The 11,954-nt window shown below is 36.3% G+C and overlaps 1 protein-coding gene across 1 annotated transcript in view; it reads left to right on the top strand.

Moving 5' to 3' along the window:
* Nucleotides 1–11,954, top strand: part of BIRC6 (baculoviral IAP repeat containing 6) — a gene marked incomplete at both ends in the record, with an annotated part of 77,762 nt that overhangs the window by 12,463 nt on the left and 53,345 nt on the right. The window contains 10 exons of the mRNA XM_009701526.1: nt 374–505; nt 1,736–1,867; nt 2,150–2,328; nt 2,926–3,056; nt 3,918–4,079; nt 4,190–4,321; nt 4,591–4,688; nt 5,681–5,828; nt 10,111–10,244; nt 11,338–11,484. Of these exons, the coding sequence (XP_009699828.1) occupies nt 374–505; nt 1,736–1,867; nt 2,150–2,328; nt 2,926–3,056; nt 3,918–4,079; nt 4,190–4,321; nt 4,591–4,688; nt 5,681–5,828; nt 10,111–10,244; nt 11,338–11,484 (1,395 nt within the window). The remainder of the gene's footprint in view (nt 1–373; nt 506–1,735; nt 1,868–2,149; nt 2,329–2,925; nt 3,057–3,917; nt 4,080–4,189; nt 4,322–4,590; nt 4,689–5,680; nt 5,829–10,110; nt 10,245–11,337; nt 11,485–11,954) is intronic.

Here is an 11,954-nt window from a genome sequence, read left to right as displayed (position 1 = left end):
GGAACTGAAATTTTAAGATAGAGACCTAAGGAAGATGTGCAGTTATTTTCAGTTTAAATTATCAAACTTTCAATACCAAAATCTAATTACTTAGGAGTAATCTGCAGTTGGTGATTAGGCAAAAATAGTTTGGGCAGCGTTAAAGCAAAGCAGGCTGTTTGCAGGTCATTCAGAGAAATATTGTTTTTAACTATTTACTGCAACTTGAATTGGAATCCTAATATGAAGACCATGCCTTTCTATATTTGTAGTTCTTATATTAGAAAAGTGTTGTGGGCAGAAAGCTGATAAATTTGCTATGCAAGCTACTGCTTCTGTTTTCTGTGAGCCTTAAGCAATATTTATAAAATCTTGCTAATGTTTTTATTTCCAGAAGCTGCAGTAGATAGACAGATCACATTTCCTTTATCTCCAGCTCATAATATTGAAGTGGAGAGAAATGGAAAACCAGGACTGGTTGAATTCAATGAAGAAATGCAGTATATGGATGTAGAGGAACCGCAATGTAAGTTTTATTTATCTTGTCATACTTTGTTTAAAATATGAGCTTACTTTTTGTCTTTTTTTAATGATACACTGGAATTTCTCTGCAAAAATTTTTTAACCATTTAAAATAGACTAATTTCTCAGCATTCTTTGGTGTTGGCTGTCTCACTGGTCTGTTTACTGTATGAGTTGAAAGTTTAACACAAACCCACAAAAAAACCCAAACCTACTGGAGAGTTTTGGTGCTTAAAGGCAGATTAATATTTATTTGAATTTAGAAATAAAGTAGATTGATATGGCACCTTTCTAACTTAAACTCTTACCCTGTTCCAGCAGTATTTTACTTGATTTCCTTAGCTAGTTTTAATAGAATTTTTCTCTGCATACCTGGAATTTGTAGAGATTGCTGCTGCAAACCAAGAAAAATAATGAACAGCTAGTAAAGAATTCAGATCTAATCATGTTGACTTTCAGCTACATCACACTTACTGTGCCTGTTTTTATAACCTTTTTTGTTAACCAGAACTCTTCCACAAAATCTGTTAGAGAGACTCTGAAAGGCGTCAGATTGAATCTGAGTGAGGAGAGCTACAGACCGAAAATGGAGAGTTGGAATGAATCAGTTCCAGAATTATGATTCTTTTTCTTGGTCCTTTCAACAGTCTTACTTTACACCGCCTTTTCTTTCATGTGATCAGGCTTATCTGGAGCATGACTTTAAAGGTCCTTTCCAACCCAAACCATTCTATGATCCTATGACTCCAAGAAAGGTGTTGCAAAGGATGAGGGGAGGGATCAAAGGGGTGATAAAAGTGCTGGAAGGAGGTGTTTCATGCTGAGAACAAAGCAGCAGATTGAGTGAATGATAATTTCAGTATACCACAGGAGAAACAAACTAGTCTGTCTTTTTTAAACAGTTCTGTCCTGCTTCAGAAAAGACCCAGTGAGAATTGTGGATCAGTAGATATTGGTTCATAATTTTATCAATTGTATATTTTGTGGCTTTGATAAGCCAGTCAACGTACGTATTATCCATATAGTAAAACTGAAAATGCTTTGAAAACTGTCCTTTAGTTTTACTAATTTCACTGGAAAACGGCTAAAAGTGAATGTCAAATAATTGTTAGTTTTTTCGATGTAGAGTTTATATGTATTTACTGATCAGAGTTTGACATGCTGTATTTTTAACCCATCGAAATTACCAGATTTTTGTGACTTAATCAGGTCCATATTACTCATGTTGTTTAAGGTCTTAGATTGTGTCCATTTCTGGAGGAACACAAGGAAGATATACTTTGTGGTCCAGTATGGCTGGCTACTGGACTTGATCTATCAGGACATGCTGGAATGTTGACATTAACAAGTCCAAAGCTTGTTAAAGGTAAATCAGTTTATTATGCTATTCACACGAAGTATGCGTGACTAAAGTGCATCTCGTACTTCTGTAGTCGGGCTTTGGTTTGTGTTTATTTTCACATTGACAAATTTTGCTGTATAACACAATAGTGAGTTACCTTTTCAAAGTGATGCTCAAATACTGTAATTAATGTAGTTGAGCTCTGATTGTACAGTGTATCTGTGAAGTTGAAATCTGTTTACAACTTGCCGTAGTAAACTATGCAAATTCTTCCCCCCCTCTTTTTTTTTTTTTTTTCACTTTTAGGCATGGCTGGTGGCAAGTACCGCTCATTTTTAATTCACGTTAAAGCAGTGAATGACAGAGGAACAGAAGAAATCTGCAATGGTGGCATTAGACCAGTTGTTAGAATACCACCGCTGAAACCTCAGACTAACAAGGGCCATTCCCTTGCTTCCTTGTTGGCAAAAGTTGCAGCAGGCAAGGTAATGAATAGCCAAGAAAGACATCTGCGTTAAAGTTGTAGAATTGATATGATTTATGTAATCTGAAAATGAAACAGCTGTTAGGAGAATTAAGAACCATTAAAAATTACTTTTTAAAGAATTGACACTGTGTTAACACCTTCAAGAATCAGAGTTCAACATCTGTAAGTTGTTTCTTCTGTGCAAATTTAGTTGAAAAGGTCTGTTCTGCCACTTTCCCATTCTGAGTACTTGGTTTTGAAACTTTCATTTCCGTTAGTGTTTTCAGTAGCTGATATACCTCATCTCTGAAAAAGATTTTTGTGTATGTGTGTGTATTTTACTCTTGGTTGTTGCACTTGCAAGATTGGATGATATGATGTACATCTTGTGGATGTTATTGCAATGGTTAGATGATAATGAATTACAGAACCTTGTTAAATTTGATGTTCTGTATTAAAGCAATTAGTGAATAAAAGTAGTCTATTTTGGTACAGTGCTGAAACTGAGTGAGAGATTTTACTGAACTGTATGCATTTCACTGAACAACGTATACAAATGAAGCATTCACAAACAACATGATTTATGAAATTTTTTTTTCTCCCCTCAAAAAATCAGGAAAAACCATCTAGCAAAATTGAAACCACTAATTCTTCAAGAAAATCAGATAATCTGAGAGGCTGTGACTTGCTTCAGGAAGTCTCTGTAACAATTCGAAGATTTAAAAAAACTTCAATTTCAAAGGAAAGGTTAGTAGGTGCTTTTTAATTCTAAAAATTGTTAGCTTCAGTTACGCTTCTCATAAAATACTTAATTCTGAAAATAGGTCAGGTCAAACCACTGTTTCGAGTTGTCGTTTCATAAACATATTTTTATATGGAAAATCCAGTAAATTGGAAGTTCAAGGGCACTGTGCTGTGCAAGCTGTGGTAGAATAACACCATGCATGAAATTGTGTGTCGAGTGATTTATTTGCCTGACTGGAAAATGTAAATAAGTTTTCTTGGTAACTGAGATACATTATTTGGACATATTTTTTTAAAAGGAAGCACCTTTCCTTTCTATTTCCACATGTTGTCCTGTTTCTTACAGTAGAAAGTATATTATTTGTCAAAAAGTTCAGAATCAAATTTAACTAAGAAATTGTTACTCAAAAACCTGGTTAGAATCTCTGTGGATTGGTGCTGCAGACCTAAATATGAATTATACAGTATTTAATTTGTATTACCAACTGCCACCCCACAGTGGTGGCACTAGCTATAATGGGCTTAAAGAGGTCAAAGAGGCTGCAAAGAGGTATGTGCAAATGGTTGCCAAAGAGTGTCGTAGATGATGAAAGTTTTTTTAGGTTTAGAAGTTACTAGGCAAGTTAATACGGGAAAAAAAATTTCTCTGAAGGTTACTAAATATAGAGTAACCTAGGAGGTTCTGTGAGCAGAAAACAGGAAGACTGGGGATGTGTGCACCAAAAGTATCATATATGCTACTCTCATCTGGGCATCTTTTTTCTACTGCTCCTAAGACAGGATACAAAGCTGGAGGGACACTTTAATGGGAGAATGGCCATATTGGATAATTCTGGTGTTTTATTTCCTTCCCCTCTTCCCTAGAGTTCAACGGTGTGCCATGTTGCAGTTTTCAGAGTTCCATGAGAAGCTGCTCGCCACTCTTTGCAAGAAGACAGATGATGGTCTGACTACAGAACATGCTCAGAGTCTTGTATTAGACACGCTTTGTTGGCTGGCCGGGGTGTATTCAAATGGACCGGGCAGGTAAGAGAAATTGTGTTTACATTAGCATGGCTATTTCACAGTATCAGCTCTGTTTAAAGAAAAAAAAAAGTTTTAGATGAGTCTCTAAAGTATGCGACTTGTTTTTACAGCTCAAAGGAAGGAAGTGACAGCTTGCTTTCAAAAACACGTAAATGTGTCTCTAATATAATACGTGTTTGCTTCTTTGAAGCTGGGCGGAGCATAGCTCACAAATGTGCACGATTTCTTGCACTATGCATCAGGTCAGTGCTTATATATATTTATTTTTATATGTTTGTATTTTATATATATTTGGGGTTTTTTACGTGCAGTCTGAATTGTATATATGTGTGTGTTACTGTTTAACATTGAACTTATAAAGCAACAAGATCTGGAAGATCTTTTGTTGAGGAGAAAAATGTGTTAGGGTATGACTGAAAGAAATCAGTCTTTCAACTTCATCTTCTGGAGGAGATTTTGTGTTTCATTCTTACTTCATTAAATGTTCAAGTGTCTATGTGTTTCTTCATAGCAATGGCAGGTGTGACCCGAGTCAGCAGGGGTTTGGATCAGTTCTTCTAAAAGCTTTACTTGACAATATGCCTCTTTTGCCTGCTGCTGCAACAGGTGGTATGTATACAATGTTTGTTGTCATAAAAATACACAGTACACTTGTTGTTTGGCATGTTTTCTTGGACTCTCTTGTGAAATAAGAACTAGGTAATTGTTCAGTTCGTACAAACTGCCTCCTGGAGTGATCTGGTCAGGTGGTATCCAAGTATGAAGTATGCAGTTGTAGATGATGGAATTTTAAGCAAATTGGCTTGCTTAAAACAGAGTGCTATGGCACTGACATTTTTGGGAAAGCTTAAGTAAGTTTTGCAAGAGTTTTCAAAGGTGTTCAGCAACCACAGATTGTGTGGACATAAATGAGAGTCAGGGTTGTCTCTTATTTCTGAAAATTAGAAGATTTGTTCCAGGGAGCCTGACTGTCCAAATGATGTCCAGCTAGCTATCCACTTCTGTTACTTCTGCACCAAAAGGGAATTTTTAACTTCCTTTCTTTCCTTTCTCATCTGCATTGTGGAGTAATGGTATCTTAGCACCTTGCTGAATAAAGCCTTTTGAGTGCCAGATAGAATGGAAGATGACTTTAGCGCTTGTATTTGGGGTGCAAGACCTGCTTTGTGTTTTTCACAGTATGATGTTGAATTGCATCTAGCTTGGCATCACCAAGGAGTCTTGCTGGAAAATTAGTTTGCAGTCCAAAATGCTTGTTGTGCTCCCACCCAGGTAGAAACATGTAACACGCTGCTATTGAGGGTATGGAATGCAGAGGAGGAGGAGGAGGAGGAGGAAGCTGAGGTTGTGTTTCCATACAGAACCACTGCACTGTGCTCCCAGAACTGATCTGTAAGGAAACAGTGTCTCCAGCAAGTACAGAATAAGGAGACAACAGCCAAAAACAAAGGATAAGAGGAGAGGAAGAGTTGTATCTTGAGTGAGGCTTTAACCATTAGATACTTCATTTATTACTTCCATTGGTTATACTTCAAAGCATGCTTTCTGAGTGGAAAATTCATATCATGTTTCACCTGAAATTATTTTTTTTTTTAATACAGGATCTGTGTATTGGTATTTTGTATTGCTGAATTACGTAAAGGATGAAGATTTGGCAGGATGTAGTACAGCTTGTGCATCATTGCTAACTGCTGTGTCCCGGCAGTTGCAGGATCGCCTAACGCCTATGGAAGCGTTACTTCAAACAAGGTACTAAGAAATGTGGTTGTTTTAAACTTAATAACAACAAACGTACAAACTGTCTAATGCCTTCTTATGGTATTCTGAAAAAGGTTGGCTGTTTAAAGAAGGGATACATTTTATCATATTTGTTTGAAGAAGGATTAATTTGATACAGCTCTGGAAAATAGTTTTGACGTGTGCAAAGTTAAAGGTGAATTGAATTGCTATCTCTTGCCATTAAGAGTGCACTTTAAATGAGCAAATGTGTATGTAATGTTTGAAGTCTGGGCAATCGTTAAGTTAGTTTTTATGATTTTTAGTGTAAGGATCAACAAACAGTGTTCTGTTTTGAATATGAGAGGGAATCAGATACACCAAATAGTTTCAGTTCTCCGTAATGCTACTCAAAATTGTAGTCTCTCTGTAAGCTGACCATACATTTAATGTATTGCTACTGAAGGCCAAATTCTAAGTGTGGAGACCTGGAGTAATTTACTGGGAATGCAGCTGCTTCTTGTAAATGGTGTAGCAATGTAACTTCAGACTGTGATGTTGTGTCATTTACATATTGAACTGACTGGCCCTTTAACTTTGGATTTAAGTGATACCTAAAGGAAATCTCTGGTGGTTCGGTTTTGTAGCAGTTTCCAAAGCCGTGTTGTGATGATGGGAACACGCTGCTGTTAGACAGCTCTTGCAGTTGTGGTTTGTGGGCAAGAGTTTTCCTCCAAGTCAAGCAAGATCAAGGTAGAAGAGGTTTGGTAGAGGGTAGTGCAGAATCTTCAGATCAAATTGAAAATTTAGTAAGCTAAGTTTGGAGGGGGGGGGGGCGTTGTTTGTTTTTTTCTGTTTGATTTTAAGGACTATAATCCCAAAATACTTGATAAAAACTTGTTCTCAGATGTTAGACTTGTATCCTTATCGTGCTCTCTACTACATTCCTTGATTGTTGTTTTATTTCACCATCCGTAATACTTACCGCTGATTAGAAGACTTATCCCTGCAATAGAAATGGTGACTGGGTAATGGAGAATTTTGAAAAATAAAAAAGGTGAACTGGAAAAATAAAAGGTTTTGTGTTTTCATGTTGAATTTTCTTTAGAAACCAAATGGAGGAGAAAAACTTGAAAATTCCACTTGACATGAGAATGGCCCTTTCTGTAGGAATTGACTCATTCCTTCATAAAGATTGTTTCCAAGTACCTCCTTTAAACAGCATATCTGAAATAGAAGTTTTTTTCCTTTCCAGTTGCCCACTTTTGAGTTTGGCACATGTGACATTTCAAATCACTTAGTGGTGAACGCAGCTGTCTGCATCTGAAGGGAAGCTTTCTGAAGTGAGCCTCTGTTCTTGGCATCCTTCAAGCTTCGGATTTTGAATGTTTCTAGATGATGTTTTACTGATTTTCTTCTTGGAACTGAATTTGCTTTCTCTTTTACCTCAGTATTCCCATAGTTAGGATAAGAATAGCAGCAGACACATCTGTCTAATCCCATATTTGATTACTGTAGTGCTCTCTCTGGCAAGAACTGACTATTTCTTTACTTAATTTACTAATTTAGACAGAATTTACCGGCCTTTCCTTTATATGTCTACAGATCAAGCGAATACTGTCATTTCTTGGGTTTTTTTAATGTGGAAGATGAATATTAATTATTTTTTTAAAAAATAGAAATTAGTAGGTACTGCTGCTTTACTCTTTTTCCCTTCCCTCTCCCTGGGTTGTATTTTATTGTATTTGTGTGTATTTGTGTTGCAGAGTTGCTAGTATTTTTTTTTCTCCTTTGTCATTGTTCCCAGGTACGGTAGCCTAACATTTGGTAATCAAATAAAAGCAGATGTCTGCTTAAAGGATCTGCACGTTCATGTTGTCTTAAGGCAGAGTAGTACTCATTTTATTATCACGTGCCACAATAAAGCAAGTAAAACTTGCAAGGATAAGGCCAGATGAGTGTGTTACATGACTTACAGAGAACAACAAAAAAAGGATTTCAGACAGTATTTTAGGCTGTCCTACAACGAAGCAGGTTGGTTTGTCTCTAGCAAATCTGACTAATTTCTCCAGCCTGTTCTTGAAAGCACATGATTGAAGTAGTGGTGGAATTTAATTATTCTAAATATTGTAAGCTGTTACATGTCTTAATTATTCTTATCATTAACACTTGAACTGTCATCTTCTGCCCATGTCTGATCTGAAATCTCTCCTGCTGCAACTAAAGTCTTTTAATGTTTGTGTCCTGTCCACTTGGGCGATAAAGAGCAGATTATTTCATTCTTCACAAATTTTGGATGTCTAGAGGATGTTTGTATCTTGAGCATGTTCTCCAGATCTGTAATCATTCTTAAAGCATTTCCTTGAGCCGTTTTCTTTGGCCCTCATCTTCCTTGAATTGTGGTACACAAAATTGTATACATTATTCCAGTTGAGATCTCTGATGAGTGAAGCAGAGGAGTTTGTATGCATTACTGTGTAGATGAACAGGGTGATGGGTTTTTTATGTGACATTATTGATTCATTCTTTGTTTTTTGTTGATGTATCTTCTGTATCCTTTTCTGGAAAGTGTTGCTAATGCAGCTTAAAACTGTGAACCTGATCATTCCAGCTGAAGAATCAGTAAAAGGCATGACAGTTATTGAAATAAATTTGAGTTGTACAGAATATATTTTACTCTCTGCAATACATTCAAATTCTGATCCTATTCTACAAAGCTCTTGTAACCCCTTTTTAGGTTTTATCACCTGCTTACTTAATAAATCATGCAAGTAAACAGTGGTAGTGTTGAGCTCACCTAGTTTATAGAGTTTGTAAGTCTGAGGTTTAAAATGGACTGTGAAGGTACCCTCCTGAATTTTATCTGAGCATTTTTGTGTGGTTTAGTAACCACTTTACAGTAGCATGTTGTCTTGCTTTGCTTATGAAAAAAAGGTCATGCAGCAAACACATCAGTATGCACTGTTTCCGTGTAATAAATGCTTGTAGAGAGCAATCTAGGTTCATGTAATATGTGGTGTTCTTCATATAAAGTTGCCATCTTAAATTCGCTACCTTGTAAGTGCTTTTAAGTAACTTGGTTGAGCAATGTGTGTTAAATGTATGTTAAATGGATTGATCTGCAATTCTCAGATGTTCTTCCCTCTCTTTTTTTCTTTTTTTTTAAGATCAGTAGCAATTATTGCCCCTTTATATAATGCCATTTTCTGACTAGTTACAGTCTTAATATTGTGTGGAAAAAAAACATTGAGCCCAGCTGATGTGGAAGCATTTACCATTCAGAGGTGTCTAGAACCTGTTGCTGGTGTTGTGGTATTCATGTAGACATTGATCCTTTCATGACTACTTGATCAAAAAAGACATTTAAGCCCCCCAGCCTTCTCAGCTTTACCTGTGGGGGACTTCCCTCCCCTGCTCAAGAACAGAGACGGCTTGGAGGCAGAGGGAGGAGGGGGCGGAGGGGCTTTCTGTCGCTGCTGGTGTGCTCCTCGAAATGTCTTCTGTTTGTTCTGGTTTTATTTGCCAGTCAAAGCACAAAGTGTTATATGTTTCTCACTTTTGTACCTGCACAGATGCATTCTTTCTTTCTACTCCGGTTTAATAATTTGGCTTGTTTTCCATTTTTTTCTTCTCTTGGCAGTTGCTGGTGATAGGTGTTGGTACACAAAACCCACAACACTGATTTTGTTATTACTTTGGATTTTCCTTTTTCTTGGCTTATAAAACCCTGATTGATTTTGGACCACCTTGTTACCTTTTTTCCCCCTGCAGTACTACCAGAGCAGGGCTAATGAGATTTTCTTCTGTTGAGATATTTAAAGTACTCGCAAGTGTTGACTGGTATCGCTGGCAGCGTTTCCTTTTTACTTCTTAGTTCAGCTGGAAGAGCGAGCTGAGGTGGAATTTCTTTTGCTGTTTTGGAAAACAATACTGTGTTTTTATTGACTTCAGATAAATGTCTGATTTACCAGGTGCAGGTATGCATGTTGCTGTGGCTAATTGTCTAAGGCTTGTCGTTCTGGTTTCTGTGTCTGACTATGATTGTGTTATGTTTCCAGGGCAGTATTAGATCTTCAAAACTATTTGGTAACAGAGAGTTACTTATTTAGCATCATAAGCTGTTTGTAAAGGTCACCTAATAAATGCATTTAATGATATATAAGTAAATGGTAATTTCTAAGATATGTCAATTGAATGAAGAGAATAGTTTGGAGTATAATACATCCTGATGATTAAATACTTGGCCTTTTTTTGTAAATAGTTTTATATAAATTCTTTTTGTTTGAATAGTGCTGTTTGTCTTACTCATTTGCAGATATGGACTATATAGTTCACCTTTTGATCCAGTTCTGTTTGATTTGGAAATAAGTGGCTCTTCTTGTAAAAATGTATACAACAGCAGCATTGGAGTACAGTCAGATGAGATTGATTTGTCTGATGTTCTATCAGGTATGTAAGTTTAACAGTGATCTATTGTGGAAGAATTGGTAATTTTCTCTATTATACTGTTTTCCTTTAGTGAAGATGTGGTTTTATACTTTCCATCTGTTTTATAGCTGTACATAGTGAAGTTCAAGATATTCCGTTGCTTTGTGAGATCTCTTACATTTCCTGTAGCCCTTAGGGCAGGAAAAAAGCCTCTTTCTGGAATCTGTTCTTTTCTTATCCTGCAGAAGATCTAAGAAAAGGCTAGAGATTAAACAGAAATGCTGCTATCATTCCCTGGGTCAGAGTCATCTAGGAAGCATCTGTCACTTCTATTGACCAGCTTTCTTGAGATACTTTATTATTTATTTAGACTAGCAGCCATCTCATAGGCAGAGAAACGTAAAGTTGGGAAGCTGCCATATAGCACTCTTCTTAAATATTACAGATTTAATGAGATTTCTTTCTGTTTCAGAGGCATTAAAATAGCTTAAAAGCCTATTTGTATCTATCCTCTCAGATCAGTTCATAAGTGAATCTTTAGGTCTTAAGAATGAGCCAATTTTTACCTATCAGGAAATTTTTTTCATAGCAAGTATGTTCATCAGTCATAATGACTCCTGTCTTTTTCTTGTATGCTCTTGATCTCCTTCCCATCCCTCCCTCCATACAACACTGTGAATTTGTTAGAATATTGAATAATAGTCTGGTTTTTATACTAACTCGGTGTGGGGTCTTAATTGGTCTGTTATTTTCTTTCTCTTCCTTTCCAGTAACATCAATATATATTTTCAAGCTAATTTTCTGACAGTGTAGAAAGAATAGAACATCCATATGTAATTTATTTCTGGAATTAAGAAGGTTACACAATGCTTCTGTTGTCACATTTGATAGTTTGACTTATTAAGATACTGTGTTTGGATTTGGCACCATTATCCATTTTAAAATACACTTCCATTTATATTGTGGATGTGATAGTGTTAAGGTGTTTGTTCCACAGCATGAAGTAATAAAATATGTGGATTGTGTTTAGTTGTCCCTTTGGACTCTTCGTGACTTGAAATGTCGCTATCAAGAAAACATGAGCTGATTGTGGGGATACTTACTTCTCTTTCAGGAAATGGGAAAATAAGTAGCTGTGCAGCTGCTGAAGGTAGTTTTACTTCCCTTACTGGACTTCTGGAAGTTGAACCTCTGCACTTTACCTGTGTTTCAACAAGTGATGGAACTAGAATAGAAAGGGACGATGCAAGTACGTTTACTGGTATATACAATTTTTCATTTTTTTTCTACTTGACATATTTCCACAATATGGTATTTTTAACATTGTTTGACAAACAAGTTGCCTGTAGCTTCATAAGTGTTGAAATGTTGTGGGGTTTTTTTTGTTTTGAAATAGTTACTATATGTGAAGTTAAACTTCTTAGAGCTGGATTCCAAACTTGAGTCCAAATTTACTAATTTGAAGCAATTTGTTTCTATCGGAGAGTGTAACATACAAGCTTGCATCTTTACCTTGCAGCCTTATGTGGCGAAAGAATTCCAGGGCATTACGTGGCTCTCATGTGATGGCAATGTTGTGTGTATGATGACTGTGCATAGTCTATAAACCATATACTTTGTAATTCAAGATGATGTCACTTTGTAGCAAGAACTGTATAAAAGGAGATGTTTCTCTTGTTTTTACATTGCTCGTAACAATTAGTAAGGAATTAAATTAAAGGTGTGTTTTAT

The sequence above is a fragment of the Cariama cristata genome, unplaced genomic scaffold, assembly GCF_000690535.1.
Source record: "Cariama cristata isolate BGI_N322 unplaced genomic scaffold, ASM69053v1 scaffold3586, whole genome shotgun sequence".
In the NCBI taxonomy this organism is placed as follows: domain Eukaryota; kingdom Metazoa; phylum Chordata; class Aves; order Cariamiformes; family Cariamidae; genus Cariama; species Cariama cristata.
Note: the sequence above shows the minus strand (reverse complement) of the source record. Positions and strands in the feature narration are given on the sequence as shown.